The sequence below is a fragment of the Chrysochloris asiatica genome, unplaced genomic scaffold, assembly GCF_000296735.1.
Source record: "Chrysochloris asiatica unplaced genomic scaffold, ChrAsi1.0 scaffold00160, whole genome shotgun sequence".
In the NCBI taxonomy this organism is placed as follows: Eukaryota; Metazoa; Chordata; class Mammalia; order Afrosoricida; family Chrysochloridae; genus Chrysochloris; species Chrysochloris asiatica.
The window spans coordinates 6012235-6035064 of NW_006408678.1; the positions used below are offsets into that span (position 1 = coordinate 6012235).

Consider the following 22830-nt stretch of genomic DNA (forward strand, 5'->3'; position numbering starts at 1 on the left):
TAACATTAGATTTTTCTTTTTTCTCCATGGGGTCAAAGGTATCTAAATATATGATTGCGAAGGAAAAAATAGGGGCAGAAATCAGGAATTGGCAGTTTTTTCATTTTCATTTGTGTGAATTTTTAATATAAATGCAGGCACAGAAAGCATTAATGTAAGTCAAAATGTTTCAGTGAACAAGATCCAACAGTCCAACTTTATAACATTTATAAATAAACCTGTTAAAATTTTCTGGACAATGTCAGCATTTGGATTTTTAAAAGCAATTACATTTCTTATTGACAACAACTAAATGGTGTTTGTAATATTTTTATCATACGGTCGATTCTATCCATTCACTATACTTTCCTAACTGAGTTGTCCTACATGCAAGCACATGTTTTTAATGTTATCTGTCTTCTAGAAGCACACTCAAATTGAACCCCTATGAGTTGGTATATAAGAGATCATTCCTAAAAATAACCTCTTTCTCTACCATGGTTATGATTAAGATTCACAAAGGAGCACTTGACCCTACCTTAAAGACTATTAATCAGTTTACATCTCTCCAAATATCTTTCTCCTCAGACACCCCTCTCCACAGATACTCCCAGGTATCTAAAGACAAACACCCACAGTCAACTCCTTCATTTGCACCTCCATAAGTGGCTATATATAAATTTACTAGGCGATAAGATGGTTTGTTTATTGACTTTTTACCTGTTTTTGTGTTTTTTCCTCTTTAGGAAAGCTCTCCTAGGAGAAATGACCCCCTCCCCTTATCTCGTAAGCTAAGGTTTCCCTCACACTCCAGGTCGGAGGTACCCTAGCCATCCTATGTGTACTATTAGTCCTTACCCCAGGGGAGCCTATCAACTGAATAAACCAAGAACTAATACGAAGGGTGCTTTGGCTGATGCCACCCAACCCAATAATACAGATTTTTCCAGTTCCATTCCAGAAGTAGCCCCCAAAGTTGCTGGGACTTATTATGGCATCATATCAAAGAAAACCCAAAATCAGAATGAAGAGGTCACTTGGGGAGATGGAATTCAAATTTGTATTAAATCTGTATGTGAGAACCATCACATGTCCCAGATAGATGGAACAGATCCACGAATGGGCTAGTTACTGTATCCCAAGTCATAGCAAACGGAGAAAAGTTGGGAGATTGTTAGGTGTGTTACCAATTTACCTGGTTAAGAGAGTCTTATGGCTGCCCCAGTGTTTGACTATAAGGCACACTGGATGCCCCAAAACAGGGCAAAAAGAAGTACTAATATCATGTTGTTGTTGATTGTAAAGTGATGTCAAGTCAGTTCCGACTCACAGCAACCCACCAGCTACTCCTGGGAAATGCTACACAAGATCTGATTTGGAGCTAGAAAAGGAATGATTAATTATGGACAGTTGCTAGGAATGGAGTTAAATTCTAACTATAGCCACTGTTCTAAGTAGCTATTTGGATTCACTTTACAATACACAACAACAATGTGACATTAGTCCTTTGTCCATCTGTCAAAAAGCTTTTGTATTTCCTTATTAAAAACTGCTTTAGGCTGAGCTACAAGCAACAAATGCATTGCTCTCTTCACTTCTTTATCAGAGGTGAATCTTCATCATCGAAAGACTGCTTTCAGGGGACTGAACAGGTCAAAGTCCAATGGAGCAAGATCAGGACTATAGTGAGGATGCTTTAATACCTGAAATGAAGTTTTTGCAGAGTATTAACAGTATGGGCAGAGGTGTGAGGACATGCATCATCATGCAAAACCACAATGCCCTTGGATAGCAGTCCTCTGCATTGAATCTGAAATTGAGGCTTCAGCTCTTCAGTAAGCATCTCACTGTAATGAGAACCATTCATTATTGACTCCTTTTGCTGATAGTGTTCCAGTACTAGCCCTTGAAGGGCCTAGAAAACGGTAAGCATCAATTTTCCAGCTGATGGTTGACTTTTGAACTTTTTCTTAGTTGGTTTCCTGAGAGTAAATGGCAGAGTATGGAATGAAAACTTTCTCAATTGCAGACCAAGAAAAAGTATCAAATACTTCATATGTTGACACTGTCTACCAAATTTTCTGGTGTGCCACTGTGGGTTAATGACCTGGACTGCAACGTTAGTTTGAACCACAAAGGCAACAGTTCAAGCTCACCAGCTGCTTCTTGGAAACCTTGTGTAGGGCCACTATGAGTCAGAACTGACTCTACGGCACTTAACAACAACAACCTGGGGAGTCCTGGTGTGGTGCTGTAGGATAAGCACTAAACTGCAAGGTCAATTTGAAATGCAAGGCCAGCAGTTCAAACTCATCAGCCTCTTCTCAGATCTTACACAGGGTTGCTATGGGTCTATGGCACTTAACAACAACAACCTGGGAAGTCCTGGTGTGGTGCTGTAGGATAAGCACTAAACTGCAAGGTCAATTTGAAATGCAAGGCCAGCAGTTCAAACTCATCAGCCTCTTCTCAGCTCTTACACAGGGTTGCTATGGGTCAATGGCACTTAATAACAACAGTATACTAGGAGGAAGAGCTGCCTCCTCAAAGTAGAGTTGCCTGTGATGATGCAAATGGAGTAAAGCCTTTGAGATCTTCATTTGCTGATGGGGTACAACTCAAAATGAAGAGAAACAGCTGTAAACATGCATTAATAATAGGAACATGTAATGTACAAAGCATGAATCTAGGAAAATTGGAAGTTGTCAAAAATGAGCTGGAATGCATAAACATCGCTATCCTAGGCATTAGTGAGCTGAAAGGGATTGGCATTGGCCATTCTGAATCTGACAATCACATGGTTTATTACGCCAGGAATGACAAATTGAAGAGGAATGGTGTCATATTCATCATTAAAAAGTACATTTCAAGATCCATCTTGAAGTACAACTCTGTCTGTGATAGGATAATATCCATACACCTACGAGGAAGATCGGTTAATACCACTATTATTCAAAGTTACACACCAAGCACTAAAACCAGTGATGATGAAATTGAAGAATTCTACCAACTTCTTCAGTCTGAAGTTGATCAAACATGCAATCCAGATGTATTGATAATTACTGGTGGTTGGAATGCAAAGGTTGGAAACAAAGAGGAAGGATCAGTAGATGGAAAATATGACATTAGTGATAGAAATTATGCTGAACACATGATAGAATTTTGCAAGGCCAATGACTTCACTGCAAACACTTTTTTTAAACAACATAAAAGACACTTGGACCTCACCAGATGGAATAAATAGAAATCAAATTTAATACATCTGTGGATGAGACGTATACTAAGATGGTAGAAAAGCTTCATATTATCAGCCAAAACAAGGCCAGGGGCAGACTGTAGAATAGACCATTAATTATTCATATGCAAATTTAGGCTGAAGCTGAAGAAAATTAAAACACGTCCATGAGAGCCAAAATGTGACTTTGAACACATTCCACCTGAATTTACAGATCATCTGAAGAACAGATTTGATGCATTAGGCATTAAAGACTGAAGACCAGAGAAATTGTGGGATGACATCAAGAACATCATACAGGAAGAAAGTAAAGGTCATTGAGAAGACAAGAAAGAAGGAAAAGACCAAATGGATGTCAGAAGAGACTCTGAAATTTGCTCTCCAGCATAGAGATGCTAAAGCAAATGTAAGAAATGAGGAGGTAAAAGAGCTGAACAGAAAATTTCAAAGGTCAACTTGAGAAGACAAAGTCAAACATTATAATGAAATGTGCAAAGACCTGGCGTTAGAAAACCAAAACAGAAGAACACACTCAGCATTCCTCAAGCTGAGGGAACTGGAAAAAAAAATTCAAGGCTCCACTTGAAATACTGAAGGATTCTCTGGGCAAAATATTGAATTATGTAGAAAGCATCAAAAGAAGGTGGAAGGAATACAGTCACTGTACCAAAAAGAAATGGTCGATGTTCAACTATTTCAAGAAGTAGCAGCATATGATCAAGAGCCAATGATCTTGAAGGAAGAAATTCAAGGTACACTGAAGGCATTGGCAATGAAGAAGGCTCAGGGGATTGATGGAATATAAATTGAAATGTTTCACCAAACTGATGCTGCACAGGAGGCACTCACTCATCTATGTCAAGAAATTTGGAAGACAACTACTGGCCAACCGACTGGAAGAGATCCGTATTTGGGCCCACTCCAAAGAGAGGTGACCCAGTGGAATGAGGAAATTATCAGAATATATCATCAATATCCATGCAAGTAAAATTTTGCTAAATATAATTTAAAGATGACTGTAACCATACATTGACAGAGAACTTCCAGAGGTTCAAGCCTGATTCAGAAGAAGACATGGAATGAAGGATATCACTGCTGATGTCTGATGAATCTTGGCTGAAAGCAGAGAATACCGGAAAGATGTTTACCTGTGCTTTATTGACTACACAAAGGCCTTTGATTGTGTGGATCATGACAACCTATGGACAGCATTGCGGAGAATGAATATTTTGGAACACTTAATTGTGCTCACGAGGAACCTGTACATAGACCAAGAGGCAGCTGTTCCTACAGAACAAGGGGAAACTGAAAGGTTTAAAATTAGGAAAGGTGTGCGCCAGGGTTGTATTCTTTCACCATACTTATTCATTTGGCATGCTGAGAAAATAATCTGAGAAGCTGGATTAAATGAAGAAGAACATGGCATCAGGATTGGAGGAAAACTCATTAACAACCTGTGATATGCAGATGATGACACAACCTTGCTTGCTGAAAAGTGAAGAGGACTTAGAATATTTACTGATGAAGATCAAATACCACAGCCTTCGGTATGGGTTTCATCTCAATGTAAAGAAAACAAAAATCCTCACCACTGGACCAATAAGCAACACCCATATAAATGGAGAGAAAATTGAAGTTGTCAAAGATTTCGTTTTGCTTGGATCAAAAAAGAAATCAAACAACATATTGATTGCATCAGGCAAATCTGCTGCACAAGACCTCTTTAAAGTGTTGAAGTGCAAAGATGTCAGTTTGAGGACTAAGGTGTGGTTGAACCAAGCCATGGTATTTTCAATAGCCACATATACATAGGAAAGTTGGACACTGAAACAGAAAGACTGAGAAGAATCAATACATTTGAGTTATGGTATTGGAAGAAGTACAATCAGAGTGCTCATTAACCCACAGCGCCACACCAGGACTCAAAAATTTAAAATACATTTTTAGCAGGAACTTCTCATTATTATAAAATATACTGAAAACCAACAATTTTAATATAGGTGACACAATAATCATAAAATTTGTTTATTTACAAAATACTAGCTATATAGAGTCCTGGTGTGGCACTGTGGGTTAATGCGCTAGACTGCAAAGTCGGTTTGAATTACAAGGTTGGTGGTTCGAGCTCACCAGTAGCTCCTTGTGCTAGAGATCTAGTATTTCGTAAACAAATATATATGATTATTGTCATACGTGACCTATATTAAAATTGTTTATTTTCAGTGTATTTTATAATAATGAGAATATCCTGTTAAAAAAGTATTTTGGATTTAGTATTCACACAGTACTTTGTTATTGTTATTAAATACTGTCAAACTAGTTTTGATTCATGGCAACCCTGTATAGGGTTTCTGAGGAGTGGCTGGTGGGCTTCAACTGTTGACCTTTTAGTTAGCAGTTTCATGACATCCTACAGCATCACACCAGGGCTCCATATAATATTTTAGGAGTGTTGTTATCACTAAACCATTTTTTAAGTGAGCCAGTGATGCAATGATGCAACCAGTTTTTAAGTGAGCTAATATATTTTTTCAAACAGAATTTTAAAATATATTTTAGATCATTTTTTCTTTGCATTGAAATGTTTTGAGACAGTGATTAAAATTGAACATCATTGTCACTTGCGGTTTAATGTATATAAAGAAACAGTTTAAGATTGCTATTTTCAAAACTAATTAAAAATCTTGATTTTGTTGCTGTTAAGTGCCATCTGGAATAAACAAAATTTGAGATAATACAAAATGCAATATTATTTGCAATATGAAGTATGGATTTGGTAGTTATATTTCTTCAGATGAAATTGCTCCAGGTAATCCACTGGTTGTTAGGCACCCTTGAGTCATTGCGAACTTATGCAAAACAGAACTAAACACTGCCCGGGGCTGTGCCATCCTCACAATTACTACTCTTGAGCCCATTGCTGCTGCCATTGTGCCAAGCGATCTCATTGGGAGTCTTCCTCTTTTCCACTGACCTTCCTTCCACTTGTGCTGGTTGAGGTGTTGTCCCTCTAACAGTGCTACTGTCCATCCAAAGGATTGGGAAGGAGTAGCGCACTCACTCCACAGAAAGGAGGTTAGAAAGACAACAAGCTTAGTCAGATAAAAAGATGTAAATGCTCTTATAGTTCTGGTGTGGCGCTGTGGTTAATGTGCCAAACTGCAAAGCCATTTGAACTTCAAGGTTGGTGATTCAAACTCACCAGCTGCTCCTTGGAAACCCTATACAGGGTTGCTATGGGTCGGGATCAACTGGACGGCATTTAACAACAACAACATAGAGATATAAGAATGGGCTTTCCTCTTGAAACTGAGGAAGAAAGCCAAATACAACTTGACTTTTCCTTTATATATTCTTTTTTTAAATGTTTTATTATAAATTATGTGATAGTTTACATGGGAGAACATTAGTTTTACATTCTATCGCATATTGTTTCACTGCCATGGTTACAATCTCTTCCATGCATCATCAACCAACCAAAGGGTATACACTACAAGCCTGCCCCCAGTCATCAGCACACAGCCCCTCTCCCTCTCTGGGTCTAAAGTCCCCAGATGCTCCATCTCTGGCATCACTGCTTCTGTGGGTAGGGTCCCACTCTCCGCTCTTCTCCCTTGATGGTCCCAGGGACCTCCGCTCCTAGACTGCAAAGTCAATCACTCCCCTCCTTGCTACAAAATGTCTACCTTTACATTTCCAACCCTCACAATCCTGATAACAATTATTCACTATTGTATCACAAGAGACCTATCCGCATTTCCTTTTATCAGCCCCTCCTACACAGATTGGATACTACTCAGTGGAGATTCTACCTTCCTCCATGTCTTGTAGATCTAGGTTCCCTCTTTAAAGCTTGTAAGCCAGTCACTTCTTGCCTTTGTATCCCCACCCCCACCCCCACTTTGGGTAGCCAACATGATGTCCTCAAGCGTCATCCATGTTATGCGATGGCTTGCAGCCTCGTTATTCTTCAAGGTAGCATGCCATTGTGTGTATGTATGACAGTTTATCCATTTTTCAGTTGATGGGTACTTTGGCTGTCTCGATCTTTTTGCAATTGTAAACAGTGCTGCTGTGAACATTGGTGTGCCCTTTATACATTCTTCTGTCAGGGGTGTGAGCTGTACTCCCGGTTCAAGTTCAGAGCAGCTAATTTGTGGAATTTGTCTAAATATGCTTGTCAAGGGTCTTGTTCCCATCTCACGAATGAGTAACTGCCTTTTCCTTTACAATTCTTTTCCCTACCTCATCAGGATCTTATTGCTCAGGTTCGTCTAATTTTTCCTGGAGGGACAAGCGGTAGGGAGTATGACATGAAATCCTCTTCTTTCCCCTAATGTACTTTACCAAGCAGGTTATCCTTTTGCAGAATATATATTTAAGTTCGGAGAGTAAAAAAAAACAACCCAGATCTGAACAGTTTCAGACATGGTCAATGAAGGGAAAGCAGATTAGAAACTAATTTAAAAGTGTTCATGGCACTTAACAACAACAACAACAATAGCAACTTTACAACAGCCAAAAATAACTTCAATGGGTGTATGGTTTAGCTGGTACACCCACACCATGGACTATTACTCAGCAACGAAAAGGAACACAGTATTGGCAAACTACTGACACACAACCCAGATAAATCTCCATAGAATTAGGCGAGTGAAAAAACTCCAATCCCATTTACACTATGATCCTTTAACATCTTTGAAATGACAAAATTACAGCTAGAAAACAGAGTTGTGGTTGCTAGGAGTGAGGGAGAGTGAGGAAGGGGTGGTGTTGTTAAGTGTCCTTGAGTCGGTTCCGATCCATAGCGACCCTGTATAGGGTTTCCGAGGAGCAGCTGGTGAACTTGAACCACCGCGACCTTGCAGTTCAAACGGCTTTGTAGGCGTATTAGTACCCACAGCGCCACACTAGGACTCGGGAGGAAGGGGTAGACATGATTATAAAGGGTCAGAGAGAGATGTTTGCGTTGATAGAATAAGAACCCAAATTTTAAATTCTTGGTGAACCAGCAGTATAACCAGAACGGTATAAAATTACATGTGGAAGCCCAGAGTCAAAGACATTCAGAAGAAAGAGGTGTGGGAACGTAAACTGGCCAGAGCGCTAGTAAAAATCTTCACAGTTGGCAGGTGTAAGGCTGCTTCGCATTGGTGGCACGGGGATTTTTCTATTATTATTACGTAGCGCTACTTCCTTCTCGGAGGAAATACCTGGGGAAGCCGGTAGGCCACCACAGGGCGCTCCAGAAATCCAGACTCTCAGCTGCCGCACACTAAGCTGGAGACCTGTCGAGCTACCTCCTCGAGACCGGGTTGGCTTTCTAAATTGACAGATTCGCCACAGTTTGTAATCAGGTATTTAAAATGAAAATTAGAATGTCCTTGTTTAGGAAGCCCGTTCTGTCCAGAAAAACAGAATCATGGAGATTCTGAATCCATTATTATTATTTTTTTCTTTTCTGATGTCCACAGTCTCAACACCCAGCTTGCTGGGGACTCCCATCGAAAGTGAACACGCTGACGCTCAGGTTGGCATTCCCAGCACGCAGTTGCTGCGTCTTCACGATCCCGCCCCCGCCGGGAGTTCGACGTGGAAGTTGCTGGCGGACCTGGCCTCCCAGGAAACCGCCTGGGAGTTGGAATTGGAGGCGGAGGTGGAGGCGACGCTGAGGATTCAATAGGAGTCACTGCTGAGGCTGGGGCCTGTATTTGAGCATCGGCGAGGGCGGGCAGGCGATTCATCATGGGTGAGGGATCCGAGAAGGGGTCCCGGGAGTGCTCTAGGGGTGTGTGGCCTAGGGTTGGGATCGGGAGGCGGTGAGGGACCGCCCGATGGAGCTAAAGTGTAGCCATTTCTTCAGGGCGGGTGGACCGGGCGGAGTGAGTCCGTCTCCGCCCTCGTTAATTTCCGTCCCTTCCCCCCGCGGGGACTGAGCTGCTCGGCACCTGGGAAGTCGGACCCGAGTTCTCGACCCTGGCCTTGAACTTCCCTCACCCCTGTCAAACCCACCCAACTTGTTGTGCAAGTCGGTCTTGTGAAGACGGGTTACGTGTCGGTGGCCGGTTGGCTGAGATTTCCAGGATGAAAATTGAGAACTGACCCCATAGTGGAAGCTTGATCTCTCCCAGGACACAGGGATTGCATCAATATTGGAATGTCAGTGGGAAGTGTTGCTTATGTTGTTGTTCTGTAGCCACATGTTTGTTTATCTGTAGTTTCTCCCTGGAGTTAATAGACTAAGAGGAAGTGGGAAAGGCGCTACGTTACTATCAGTGAGTGAAATTTTAAAGCCAGTTTTTGGTCTGATAATTGAGACAAGTATTATCACCACCACAATTGTCAGGTAACTCCCCCATGACTCCAGAGTCCTGATGGGGCGTTGTAGGATAAACACCTGACTGCTAATCACGAGGTTGGAGGTTCAAGCAGACCATCCTCTCCTTGGATACACTATACAGGGTCGCTATGAGTCCAACCACGATGGCACTTAACCACCCTTCCAGAGGCCAAAGGAAGGTGCAGAGTGGACTGGTGGTTTAAATCTACTCACACTTTTCTGGGGAGTTTACTTCCTGCTCCAGAACAACCCAACCCCCTCGATTTTGTTACTCTAAGTCTCTAATGCATGTAAAAGGTAGAAAGGGCCTTGTTGAATCACTCCTTCTGTTAAACTTGCCCAGAGTTCTCTAGCCCTTGATACGTTCATTTTCCCTGACTCAAAATTTAATCGTGCTGTTTGCCAGATAATCCTGCATTGTGAATGGCATCTCTTCTATTGTCAATTTTTTTTTATATTGTTAGTGTCACTTTGCACAGTATCTTGCATTTATCAAGAAATATTAGTTTCTTTATTATTTTTTTTGGTATTTAAAAGGTTTTCAGTGAAAGGTAAGTTTCAGCATTTTCAGCTCTCATGTCTCAATTTCTTGTGCACGCTGTATTGTTTAATGGAGAAATCTCAGAAATTGGGACTATTAATGGTGCTATTACTGTTGTATAACAATTGCTTTACATGTTCAAGGACCTCATTGTCCCACTGTCATTGTGACCAGTTCTCTGGATTTTTTAGTGTTGAGATCTTGCTAACTAGAGATTTAGCTCCAGGAGGATAGGGACACGTTCCCTATTTTTTAGTGTATTCTCCTGCCTTGTTGTTCTAAAGTGCTGTCGAGTCAATTCCGACCCATAGCGACCCTGTAAGGGTTTCTGAGGAGCAGCTGGTGAGCTTGAACTGCCAACCTTGCAGTTCAAACAGCTTTGCAAGGCTGACACATTAACCCACAGCGCCACACCAGGACTTGTGCCCTACCTGGTACAATATTTGGGATGTGGTATTACTAAATACTTATTTGATGTTGAATAATATATTTCATTGGGAACAAAAATATGCACCTATGAATTGAGGAAAATATTTAATTTTGTATGGCTTCCAAAAGGCAAGATTACATGTTTTGAGAACTTGTCTTCATAAAAATGATACTGAATAATACACTTTTGTTTTTATTATATTTTTAGGAGGCTTTTTCTCAAGTATTTTTTCCAGTCTCTTTGGAACCCGGGAAATGAGGATTTTAATTTTGGGATTAGATGGAGCAGGAAAAACCACAATTTTGTACAGATTACAGGTTGGAGAAGTTGTTACTACTATTCCGAGTAAGTGTTGGTATGATCAATGAATTGTAGGATCTTGTTTTCCATATAGTACAAAGTTTATTTCTGAAGTTCAGATTTGGAATTGATAAATCATTCATATAATAAAGTAATTATTAACACTTATTAACCTTACAGAATGAGCATGATATTTATAACATTTTATTCTTAACTGAGAGGCAGTTTTGTGTAATTTAAGGATCCTGTAGGATAAGCACTGGACTACTAATGGCATGGTCTGCAGTTGAAAATCTCCAGCTGCTTAGAGGAAAATGAGGCTTTCTGCTCTTGTAAAGATTTACAGCCTTGGAAATCCTATTCAGGGTTGCTAAGAGTCAGAACCGACGCAGTAGCATTGGGTTTGGATCCTACTGCATGGTTGGGTTTTGCTGTTCATAACTTGGCTTTGGTAAAGGCACAGTCTCCTTGGGAACTAATGTCTTTACTGGTGAAGTGAAGATAAATATCCACTAGCTTTGAGGGAGAAATAACAAAAAATACACAAAAGTCCTTGGTAAACCTGTATAAAGTGTTGTGCCAATGATAAATGATGCTGTGACATGTGAAGTGGGTTGTTTTTCTGTACTTATTGCTATTTCAATTAGTTTAATTTCTCTTAAGTAATTCTATTGATTATTGTTATTAAAGATTTGATTTATAGAGACTGAGCTGTGAAGTAATCTGATACCTAAATCAAGTGAAGCAATACCTCAATTCAAAATCAGTTGTTGCTATCATAGAAAAATATTCCCAGCCTTGTTTGAAATCAGTAAGAATACTGTTATTTATTAGATACCTTTTCCACATACTCATCTAAATTTTCTTAAAGATAATACAGTGAAATCTGTGAAAGCCGGAACCCTGTCAGAAAAGAAAATGTGGTGAGTGTGCCCTGCCAAAGGTGGGGAACTTGCAGGACTTGAGACAACAAAGCAGGTGTTGTGGTTCTCACAAATTTCACTGCACATTGAAGTTTAAGAGTTCATATTCTCTGCTGGAGCGTTTTAAAATTATGTCTCCAAAGTTTTTCTATCACTCAGAGTATTTCTGCATTTGTTGTTGTTGCTAAGTGCTGTTAAGTCAATTCCAACCTATAGCAACCCTTATAGTGTTTCCAAGGAGCAGGTCATGGGTTTGAACTGCTGACCTTGTGGCTAGCAGTCCAGTGTTTATCCTATAGCACCACATTGTGTTATGAGGTGAACTTAATATAGTTGGAATTTTATTGAGGTGGTTCAATGGTATAATTCTTCCCTCCCATTTGGGAAGACCCAGGTTTGACTAGCCATTAGTGCATCTCATGCGCAGCCACATCGTGTCTGTCAGTAATGATGGCTTGTCTGTTGGTCGATGCTGAAGAGGTTTCAGTGGAGTTTACAGACTAAGACGAACTAGAAAGAAATGCCTGCAAGCTGCTTCTCAAAATCAGCCAATGAAAACCATGTAGATTACCGGAGCATTGTCCCATGTGGATGGTGCAGGACTGGGCCCTGATCAGGTCTTGCAAGGGGCCAACGTAACAGCAACTAACAACAAGGATGGTGTATTTCCAGAGCTGGCTGGGAATTTTTGTGTAGCAAAGGTGCTGATCTTGCTACCTACTGGTGATGGGTGGGTATGTATGTTGCACAGCTAACTATCTCGTCTTAAATATAATAATGTCTCCACCAAGAATGTTTTTCACCCAGTCAGCCATTGTTTACATGCACAGGAAAAGCATGGTGTGGAATTGTTGTTGTTAAAAAGTGCCGACGAGTTGGTTCTGACTTACAGTGACCCTGTATAGGGTTTCTGAGAAGTGGCTGGAGGTTTGGAACTGTCAGTCTTGCACCTAGCAATCCAGTGCTTAACCTACAGAGCCACACCTGGATTCCATATGGTGTGTAAAGCAACCATTTAATTGGACTGGATACTTTGAAGGTAGAATGTGTTAGTCTTAAATGTATAATTGGTTTGATTTCTTTTTCAGCCATTGGATTTAATGTTGAGACAGTAACATACAAAAACCTCAAATTTCAAGTCTGGGATTTAGGAGGACAGACAAGTATCAGGTATGGTACAAAGCTCAGATTATTTCTTTTGTGATACTTAATATTTATTGGCTCTTTTAAGGGTTGAATTGATAATTAAACCAAAGCATGTCTTTTGAAATTTAGCGTCCTAGTTTAAAATCAGATACAATTTGAAACTCCTGTCCTCTTAAGAGCATCAACTAAATTAAAATCTAAGCCAGTTTTTGAATTACTATTTAAATGAAAAATCTTTTCACAAAAATTTGAAGACCTAATTCCTTCAGCAGTTTTTAAACTAAAAACACCCTTCTGTTTAGTTCTTGTCAACCCCTTCCTCTATGAGAAAGGCAGTGGAGTCCCTAAAAACTCCTTGTAGGCCCAGCAGTTCGGGCTGATGTGAGCATAGCGGTTCCAGAACGTAGGTCCTCTCTACTAACCTTCTGTACTTGACGTAGCAACTGTAAATACTCAACTGTAACTGAAAGGTTAACAATTCAGACCCACCAAGAGGCACTGTAGAAGACAGAAGACTGTTCTGAAAAAGGTCACAGCCTAGACTAATAGTATATTCCCCAAATATCCTGGCTTTTTTTAACTTAGTACATTTGAAAATGGTTTTGAGGCTATTCCAGATATTAGTCCTTGCTACTTCTTGGTGTGGTGGTGTAAGATGCACACTGGACTGCTACTCACAAGGGTGGCAGTTCAAAACCACCAGTTACTTCTCGGAAATCCTGTACAGAGTTGCTATGCGTCAGAACCACCTCGACAGCAGTTAACAACAACTTGCTTGGTGTCTTCAGTGATCAGTTTACGAGGGGTCTTTAAAGAGTTCATGGGAAATTCATATTGTGACAAAGCTTTACATGGATTTCAATTTTTTTTAACTTGTGCTAAACATGTAATAACATGTGTAAACAAGACCTGGTGTGAAGCACCAAGAAGGCTAAGCATCTGTTTGAAAAGAGCCCCTATCAGAGCTACATGATTTTGCTAAAAAGGAGGAAGCAAAGACAAACATCAAATTTCTGGGGAAGTGTGGGTGGGAGAGCTGATAGCACTGCTGCTTTACAAAACCATGCCCCCGAGTAGTCAGCAGTTTACAAAGGAATAGCTCATTCTAAGGAGGAATAAGACAGCGTGGAAGGTGAAGGTGAAGACCTCAGTGGCAGAGCAGCCATGTTAGTTTTCATTTCTAAGGAAAAAATTACTCTTGTTCGTGCCTTAACTGAAGAGGACCGATGATTGACAGCAGAAACAATAGCCAATACCGGACACATCTCAACTGGTTTAGCTTACACAATTCTGACAGAAAACTTGAAAGTTTTCTGATCAATGAGTGCGAACTGCTGCATCCAGATCAACCGCAGACCAGAGCAGAGCTTTCACTGGGAATTTTAAACAATTGATTTCAGGATCTTGAAGTGCTTCTTGGAAGAATTGTAACAGGGGATGAAACAAGGCTTTACCAGTGTGATCCTGAAGACAAAGCACTGTTTAGACCTTGACAGAGTTATGTTGAAAAATATTTTTTTTATTACTAAAAAACAAGTTTTAATTATACTTAATTTCATTTAATTATTTTTAGTTCCATTTTCCACAAACTTTCTTGAAGACTCCTTGTTAGATTAAAAAATAAAAAAAATCTGCTCATTTACGGGGTCCTGGTGTGGCACGGGGCTGCAAACCACAAGGTTGGCAGTTCAAACTCATCAGCTGCTTCTCGGAAACCCTGTTAGGGGTCAATATGAGTCAGAACTCACTCGACTGCACATAACAGTAACAGCAATTAGACTTAGAAAGTGTTTATGGTACTGTCAGCATTCTTTGGACCCCTTGTCTGAGAGGTCTGCTAGACATCACTCATAGAAAGCGAACATTCAGTGATTCTGATGTGGGCAGAGCCGGATTGGGTACCAATCACTGCCCTGAGCCCTCACATTTTAGCTGGCACTGTGGTGCTGGTAAGTACTGTCCGTCAGTTCTGACCTGTGGTGACCCTATATGGATAGGGTTTTCAAGGCTGTTTGTCTTTATGTGAGAGCAGAAGGCCTCATCTGTCACCCACAGAGTGGTAGTTAGAACGAGCCCGATGAGTTACCCACTACATCACCAGGGCTCCTAACTGGGACTTTATTTAGTTCCTTAATAATAATACTATATTCTTCCTTTTTGAACTTTCTCTAGGCCATACTGGCGATGTTATTATTCAAACACAGATGCAGTGATTTATGTAGTAGACAGTTGTGACCGAGACCGAATTGGCATTTCCAAATCCGAGTTAGTTGCCATGTTGGAGGTAAGGAAACTTTTATTAAAACGTGGGGAAATCGTTGACTTCTGTTGTTGTTTCCAGTGTATATAGTTACTTGCAGGAATAATTTTAAAGAGTTCAGAGTTTTCTGTTTCTGATTTCTTTATGCCTTTAGTACCTTTTTATTTTTTGCAAACTACTTTTTATTATCAAGGGGCTTGCAGGCAAGGGAATCCAGCCCTGTAATTTCCATTAAAGTGGATTGTTGATTTCCAGGAACTTCAGAGCTGAATTCTTATTCTTCTTTGAGCTACAATTCAATTACAATTCAATCGTTCTATGTGCTCATGTCAGTCGCTCTGAACAGTGTATTCACAGCTACGTGCAACCATCAGAGCCACGTTAGAACATCTTCCTCACCTCAGAGAGAAATCTTGTGCCTGTTGTCACTCTCCTGTCCTCCCACTTCTCCCGACCCTTGACCCTAAGCAGCCACTAATCTGCTTTCTATATCTTTAGGGCCCTGTTCTGAACTCTTAAATGAATGGATCAGATAGTATGTAAACTTTTGTTACTGACTTCTTTGACTTAGCAGGATGTTTTCAGGGTTCATCTATATTGTAGCATGTATTATTACTGTATTCCTTTTTATGGCTGAATAATATCCTACTTTGTGAATAGATGACATTTTGTTGATCCATTTGTCCATTAATAGCTATTTGGGTTCTTTGCCCTTTTTGACTATTATGGATAATGCTGCTATAAGCATTCAGGTGCACAGTTTTGTGGTGACACGTTCTCTTGGGTTGTTGTCCAGTAATCCCCAACTCATGGTGATCCTATAATGGAAGGAAACGTTGCTTCGTCCTCAGCCATCTTCAGGGTCATTGTCATGCTTTTGCTTTGATGTTGGTTTTTTTCCCCCCTTTATTTAAATTTTATGTATTTTATTATTGTTAAGATTATATACAGCAAAACACACCAATTCCACAGTTTCCACATGTACAATACAGTGACACTGAGGACCTTTTTTGATGATGCACACCTTCATTCCCACTCTTCTTCAATTGTTTCTCCCCAATTGACCTAAACCTGTTGCTTTCTAAGGTTCCTCTGAGTTACTGTTATCAGTTTGATCCCAATAGATAGATAGTTAAAAGACCATCATGCTCAGGGCAGACCCTTTTTATAAGTTACACTAATCTATTTGTCAGTTTTAAGATGACTTCAGGGGTTAATTTTGGTTTCAAGATTATCTCAGGACAATAGTTTAAGAGGCTCATTTATCCTCCTTGGTTCCAGAAAATTTGAGTCCATACAAATTTGAAGTTCTGTTCCGAATCTCCCCCCTGTCCCCCTTTGATCTGGATTCTTCTATGGAAGTTTTGATCAAAATGTTCAGTAATGGGAGTTGTCCACCATCCAGTTCTTCTGGTCTCTTGGCAAAGGAGACAGTTGTTGCTAGAGGCAACTAGTCATACATTCCATATCCTTGTATTTCGGCTCTCCTTACTCTTGCTCTATCTAGGTGAACAGAGATCAGTTGAGCCTTGGCTAGCTGCAGACACACTTTTAAGACCCCAGGCCCTACACAATGAACTAGGAGGTAGAACAGAAGCACTAGACGTATTATTAACGATTAACTGTAACGTCCCATGAAATTATGATCCTACATCTCCAAGGAACCCAGTCCCATCAGGTGTTTGGTAATAGTAATTTTGTTGTTGGTTTTTGTTTGTTTGTTTTTAATATTGTGTCCACTGTGGTAGTTTATACAGCCAATTAGGTTTTCATTTAACAATTGCCACACAGATTTCCTCAGTGATATTGGTTGTATTTTCTCATAATGTGCTATCCTTATTCATTCTGTTCTGGTTGGACCATTTCCAGCACCCTAGTTTCTCTGCCCCAGTACCCAGAGTGATTTTTGACTATTTGGTGGTTTTTTTGGAAGAAGCTCTTAATTCATGGCTGACCTTTATTTTCTGAGCCAATTTGTTTATTAGCTAAAAGGTGACCCCAAGGGATAATTTCATTTTAAGGTTTTTACAATGTTTCTCAGAGCAATAATCTTGGGTTTCCTCTAGTCCCAACCAGTCCAAGAAGTCTGAATGTTTTTAAAGAACTTGAGTTGTGTCCACATTTTCCTCCCATTCTGTAAAGGATCGATCTGTAGTGACTTGGACAAGTATGGTTGATAGTAGCTGTGTACTGTTTAGTTCTGCTCTCAGGATAGATGAGACCATGGCTTGTGAACTGTTAGCCTCTGAGTATTTGGTTTCTTTCTTTCTCTTTTGTTCCAGATGGTCACTAGCAAGCTTTTAAGACCACAGACATCATGATGTAGAACATACACATTGTGAACTGTATTATGACAGTTAACTGAGTTGTCCCATGAGACTGTGGTCTAAGCCTACAAACCAGTATGAGAGGTGTTTGATTATGTAAGAAGTAGCTATAACTGTGTCTTATGTTGATTATTGTCTATGGATTATCCTAGTTATCTAGTGCTACTATAACAGAAATGCCCCTTAAGTGGGGGCTTTAACAAACTTACTCTCTCACAGTTTGGGAGGCGCATTAACATCGTAGAGGTGAGGATTTACAACACGTAGGATAATTACATCAGGTCATCTGGGGGGGTGGTTGGGGTAGGTGCTTATGTCATTACTTAACCACGGAGAATTATGGCCCAGACCAGGTGAAACATATTTTGAGAGGACACAGTTCAGTCCATGACAGAGAGATATATGCATGTGCACACATACCTGTATGTACATATGCTTCTAGTGAACTATCTGTGCTCACATTTTCCCACATGTTCATATATACTTACATGCCTTGTACATATTTTTATAACCAACATAGTTTGAGTTGTTGCAAAATTATATTTGTTGTATCCTTAGCAAAAACATCATTTTCTCTTGTACACTTCGTAGTGACATTGTTTGCCAGATTGAGCTGTGGGCACTTGACCCCACTGGTTGCTGCCTTTCCCATCACCAAAACTAGAGAATATCTAGTCTGAAGAGTGCTTTCCCTCACCATCCCCTTCCCTGATAAACCACGAATGAGTGCTGGTCTCTCTCTTCTTCTGATAAAAGTATGATCATATATGATATGAGCAGGCTTCAAAAAGTTTGTGGAAAATTTCATTATTGTTTAATTCCATTTTTGGCCACAAACTTTTTGAAGCCGCCTCATATTTGTCCTTTTGTGATTGACTTATTTCAGCCAGCATTGGTATTTTTTGAGTCTAGCTGAAGAATATTCTGATGACCTGGGTTTTCATTGGCTATGTTTTAGAAATTATCCAGGCCTGTGTTCCTACTCTGTCTTAGTCCTCAAGCTCTGCTGAAACCTGTGCACTATGGGTGACTTTGCTGACATGTATGAAACATCAGTGGCGTAGCTTCCAGCATCATAGCAGCATGTAAGCCACCATAGGATGACACACTGACAGATAGTGGCAGAAAAAACACAATGACCTGTGTATAGAAAAAAGAGACGATTTCCAAATCTACCAAGGCTGAGTTGAATATAGGAACTTTTATACCCTTTCTGAAAAGCAGCTTATCAACAAATTTAGCAAGGGCCTTGATGTGCATATTAAGATCTTTCACTGTGTTTATCTAATAATCAGTTGATGGGCAGACCGTTGTGCCGTTTGTGATATATTCACAGTGGATATTTGGCCGCATCATTTTTTTTGGTTTGGAAAACATTCGAGATGGAATGTTTAGCTTTCATTATGTTGCTAAATCAGGGCATGGAGCTGTGTATGCACATGTAAAATTAAATATATAAATATAGTTATAAATAAGCTTTCAGTGTCTACAGAACAAAGCACTAGTAGAAAACACCCAAACTGTTAACACTGATAGTGTTCAAGCAAGTAAGATTATGAGAGGTGCTTCTTTATACTTCTCTATACTTTCAACTAATTTATAATGAACATGATGTGTTTATTCATCAATAGTGAGAAAATATACTTTAAAATATGATATTTTTGGACATTTCCTTTGAACTCAATAGAAGCAAATTGGCTGGGGAAATCAAATACCTTTCATTTTATTTAGGAAGAAGAGCTGAGAAAAGCCATTTTAGTGGTGTTTGCAAATAAGCAGGACATGGAGCAGGCCATGACTCCCTCAGAGATGGCGAACTCACTGGGCTTACCTGCCTTGAAGGACCGAAAGTGGCAAATATTCAAAACGTCAGCTACCAAAGGCACTGGCCTTGATGAGGCAATGGAATGGCAAGTATCAGGCTTCCAGAAGCTATCTGTCTACACACATGTCATTTCCCTGTAGTCTTGACAGGAAACTCAGATTACGTAGCAGCCTCTTCTCCATTGGTCTCTGTGCACGTCAGCCTTTATCCCACCCACGCCAGCCTAGATTACGGTATTCAGATAGGCTAGTTCTCAGCCAGGCTCTAGCTTTTCTTTGCCTCACTTCACCTATGTAGATGAAGTATCTCTTCTCAAGAGCCTTGGCTGCCATACCCCACTGCCTCATGACACACACCTAGCTCAATGGCCTGGTCACGGAGCTGCTGCCGCCCAGTATTTGTGCCCCTGTCTTATTTGTGCATTTGCTTAGTAGATGATCAGCTCCTTGCAGACTGAGACCTACCCTCGTCTAGCTCAGCAGTAGTAGTAGCCTGGAGGATAGCAGTTATATGGTTTTTTTAATAATCCAGTCAAAGACTAGACAACTTCTGAGCTAAATATTGTTGTTAGTGGCCAGTGAGCCAGTTCCAACCCATGGCAACCCTGTATGTGCAGGGTAACATGCTCCAGGGGTTTTCAAGGCTGTAACCTTTGGAAGATCAGCAGGCCTTTATTCCAAAGCACCACTGGATGGGCTCAGACTGTCCACTTTTCAGCTTGTAGTTGAGTACTCAACTGTCTAACCTGTTCTCATCTTGTTTTCCTTCATCATTTTAAATGCTTTGGAATTTACTCCTAGTTAAAACTTAATGGTCATCCTCTATACTCGAAATTAAGTTCCTGAAGTTAATCTTACCACGCTGTTCATTTTCTCTTCACAGGTTAGTTGAGACATTAAAGAGCAGACAGTAATTGGGCTGCTTCTGCAACTCTGAAACAAAAGTTACATCACGAATCCCTTTGGAAACCATCAAGTGTGGGTCACACTACTCGAGGTTAAATCCACATGATGACTGGCATATACAGGACTGACTACAGTGTTTGTAATAAATACGGAAAATGAGTATTTGGTTGGTGGGGTAATTCATCTTGATTGAACCAACTGAATGTCTCTCCTTTGTAATATAAAACCTTGTTTCTTTCCTTTCTTGTGTTAAGACATATATTCTGTTTGTATGGAACTCTTGATTTAAATATAGTCCTATTGAAGAATGCTTTCTTGTTGGGGAAAGAAATTTATTTTGGAATTAGTGACTGAAGGTTATTTGTGGAAACACTAAGAAATAACTCTGATTTTATTTTTCCCTAAAAAGAATTTAGTCGTCCCAAAGATTAGACTTGGTAGAGTAGGCTAGGAACATAGTGTTTGTGTAATATAGTCTTCATTTGCTTAACTCACTATGTTAAGCCATTTATTTGAAAAGTTTTTGACTATAGGCATGACTTTGAAATAATTTTAGTAGTTAACTGCACTAACTTACCTGTAACGGTTGTTTTGTAGTGCTTTATAGTTTTCAGCGCATATCCGATGCATAGTGACCTACTTGATCTGTGTAGGAATCCTGTGAGACAGGTAGGACGCGCTGTAGTTCTTCATTTTGTGGACCCAGGTCTCTAATAGAATGGCACAAAGTCATGTGCTAGTAAAGGGAATAGCTCAAAGCAGGATTTTGGGATCAGGAGCTTGTTCCATGTGCTACATTATGTTGTTAAGGACTGTTGAGTCAATTCTGACTCATAGCAACCCTGCATAGGGTTTCCAAGGAGCCACTGGTGGGTTTGAACCGCCAGCGGTGCAGTTAGCAATCACGTGCATATCCTACAGCACTACATCAGGACTCTTGTACTATATCATATATTCCTGAAAATGCCAAGATTCACCAGAGAGACAACTCTTAAATGTAATTATGCTAATTGAATTAGTCAAAATACATTCAAGATAAAGTCTGTTTAAAAAAAAGTAGTAAAAATGATCAATGGCAGAGGAAGTGAAATGACTGTGAGGTTATATGACACATTGAGAAAATAACTGACATTAAAGTTGAAAAAGGCCTATTTAAGAGACAGTACATACCTTTTATTTCACTCTAATTGCATGCGTTAATTGATAAAACGTCTTAATCTTACAAATTCTAAGATGAATTAAGTATTCCTGATTTGAAAAATTAGGCTTACTCTTAAATTACCAGATTGGTTTAAACTGAATTATTGTGAAAAAGGAACTTTTCAAACGACCCAGTCTGCCCAGAATTTACTACAGTGTAGCAGAGTAACGTAAACAAGCAAACCTGCTGCCAGCAAGTGGATTCCAACTCAGATGCCCCATAGGTCAGAGTAGAGCTGCCCGCAGGGTGTGTGCACATCTGTGGGAGCAGAGGGCCCCAGCCTCTCCTGCAGTGCAGCTGGTGGAGTTAACAGTTGAGTGCTTTACCATTGCACCACCAGGCTCTGCAGTGGTATTATGTGAATATGATTGCTAGTAATCACTAAGATTGGGGAGAGCATTATTCAAGTTGGACGGCCAACAACACAACTGGTGCAGGTGAAGGTCACTAATAGCATACTGTATGTATCGACACAAGCGCTTAGGGTCCTGCCCCTGCCTCCTTTCTGGGCTCACCGGTTTGGGTTTGGCCTCTTCTCACCTCAGAGGAATGCCACTTTCTCGCCTCTTGCTGGCTTTTACTCTTCTTATTCATTCCCCAAGACCCATTTCTAATTTGGTCTCATTGAAATCTTCCTCCCAGGACAAGCAGGTGTTCCCAGTGCACTGTGTCGTAATGGGCAGAGCACATGGTGTCATAGTCTCTAGGTCACTCCTCATGGGGAAAGACTTGTTCAGATTGATAGCCCTGGTTTTGCTTTTTTGGATGGGAACGTCCATAGTGGTTTCACCGAGTATATTCATAGATAGGCTATATCATACATAGTCTGCTAGGAAAATGGTAATTCGACTTGGCTTCCCTTCTGATCAGTGTCACTTGCCTGGGAGATAGCTGGGGTGCTGGTAGCACGTGTCTACTCTCCAGAGGTTCAGGAACAGTAAATAGAAATGTTGGGGATTAGAGTCGGTGGCTGAATACTGGGGACAGGAGGGAGGTGACAGAGCAGCACTGAACTCTGGGTAGGAGAAAGGACAGCATAAATAGGATGCATGTTTGTTTTCAGTAAATGTAGAGACAGACAGGTGGCTTTTCTAGCAGGAAACAACTGCACAGACAGCTTCAGGAGTTTGACTTGATATTTACAAAATGTCAATATTCTGTGAGAAGGCACTGAGGTGGGAAAACTGTCAAACTTGACATTGAACACGGGCTGGACACAAGCTGCCATTCCTTTGTTCAGTTTCTTTTCAAGAAAAACAAAAATGGGAAATGATACCCAAGGTTTCTTGCAGTTCTAAAATTCTATTTTATAACTGGTTGGTGGTAGTGCTGTGTCATGTGATCCCACTAGCTGTAATCAAAAAATAAGACGTTGGAATTACTTTTGTCTGGATCCCTGAGATGCACTTTAAACTCTG

The 22830-nt window shown here is 40.3% G+C and overlaps 1 protein-coding gene across 1 annotated transcript; it reads left to right on the plus strand.

Annotated features, from left to right (window-relative positions):
- The first annotated feature begins 8937 nt into the window (after positions 1-8937).
- On the plus strand, positions 8938-20520 carry ARL1 (ADP-ribosylation factor-like 1). Its single transcript, XM_006871102.1, has 6 exons — positions 8938-8963; positions 10733-10870; positions 12837-12918; positions 15067-15178; positions 19213-19391; positions 20189-20520. The coding sequence occupies exons 1-6, from the start codon at positions 8960-8962 to the stop codon at positions 20217-20219; spliced, it is 546 nt and encodes a 181-aa protein (XP_006871164.1). The 5' UTR covers positions 8938-8959; the 3' UTR covers positions 20220-20520.
- Positions 20521-22830: the final 2310 nt, after the last annotated feature.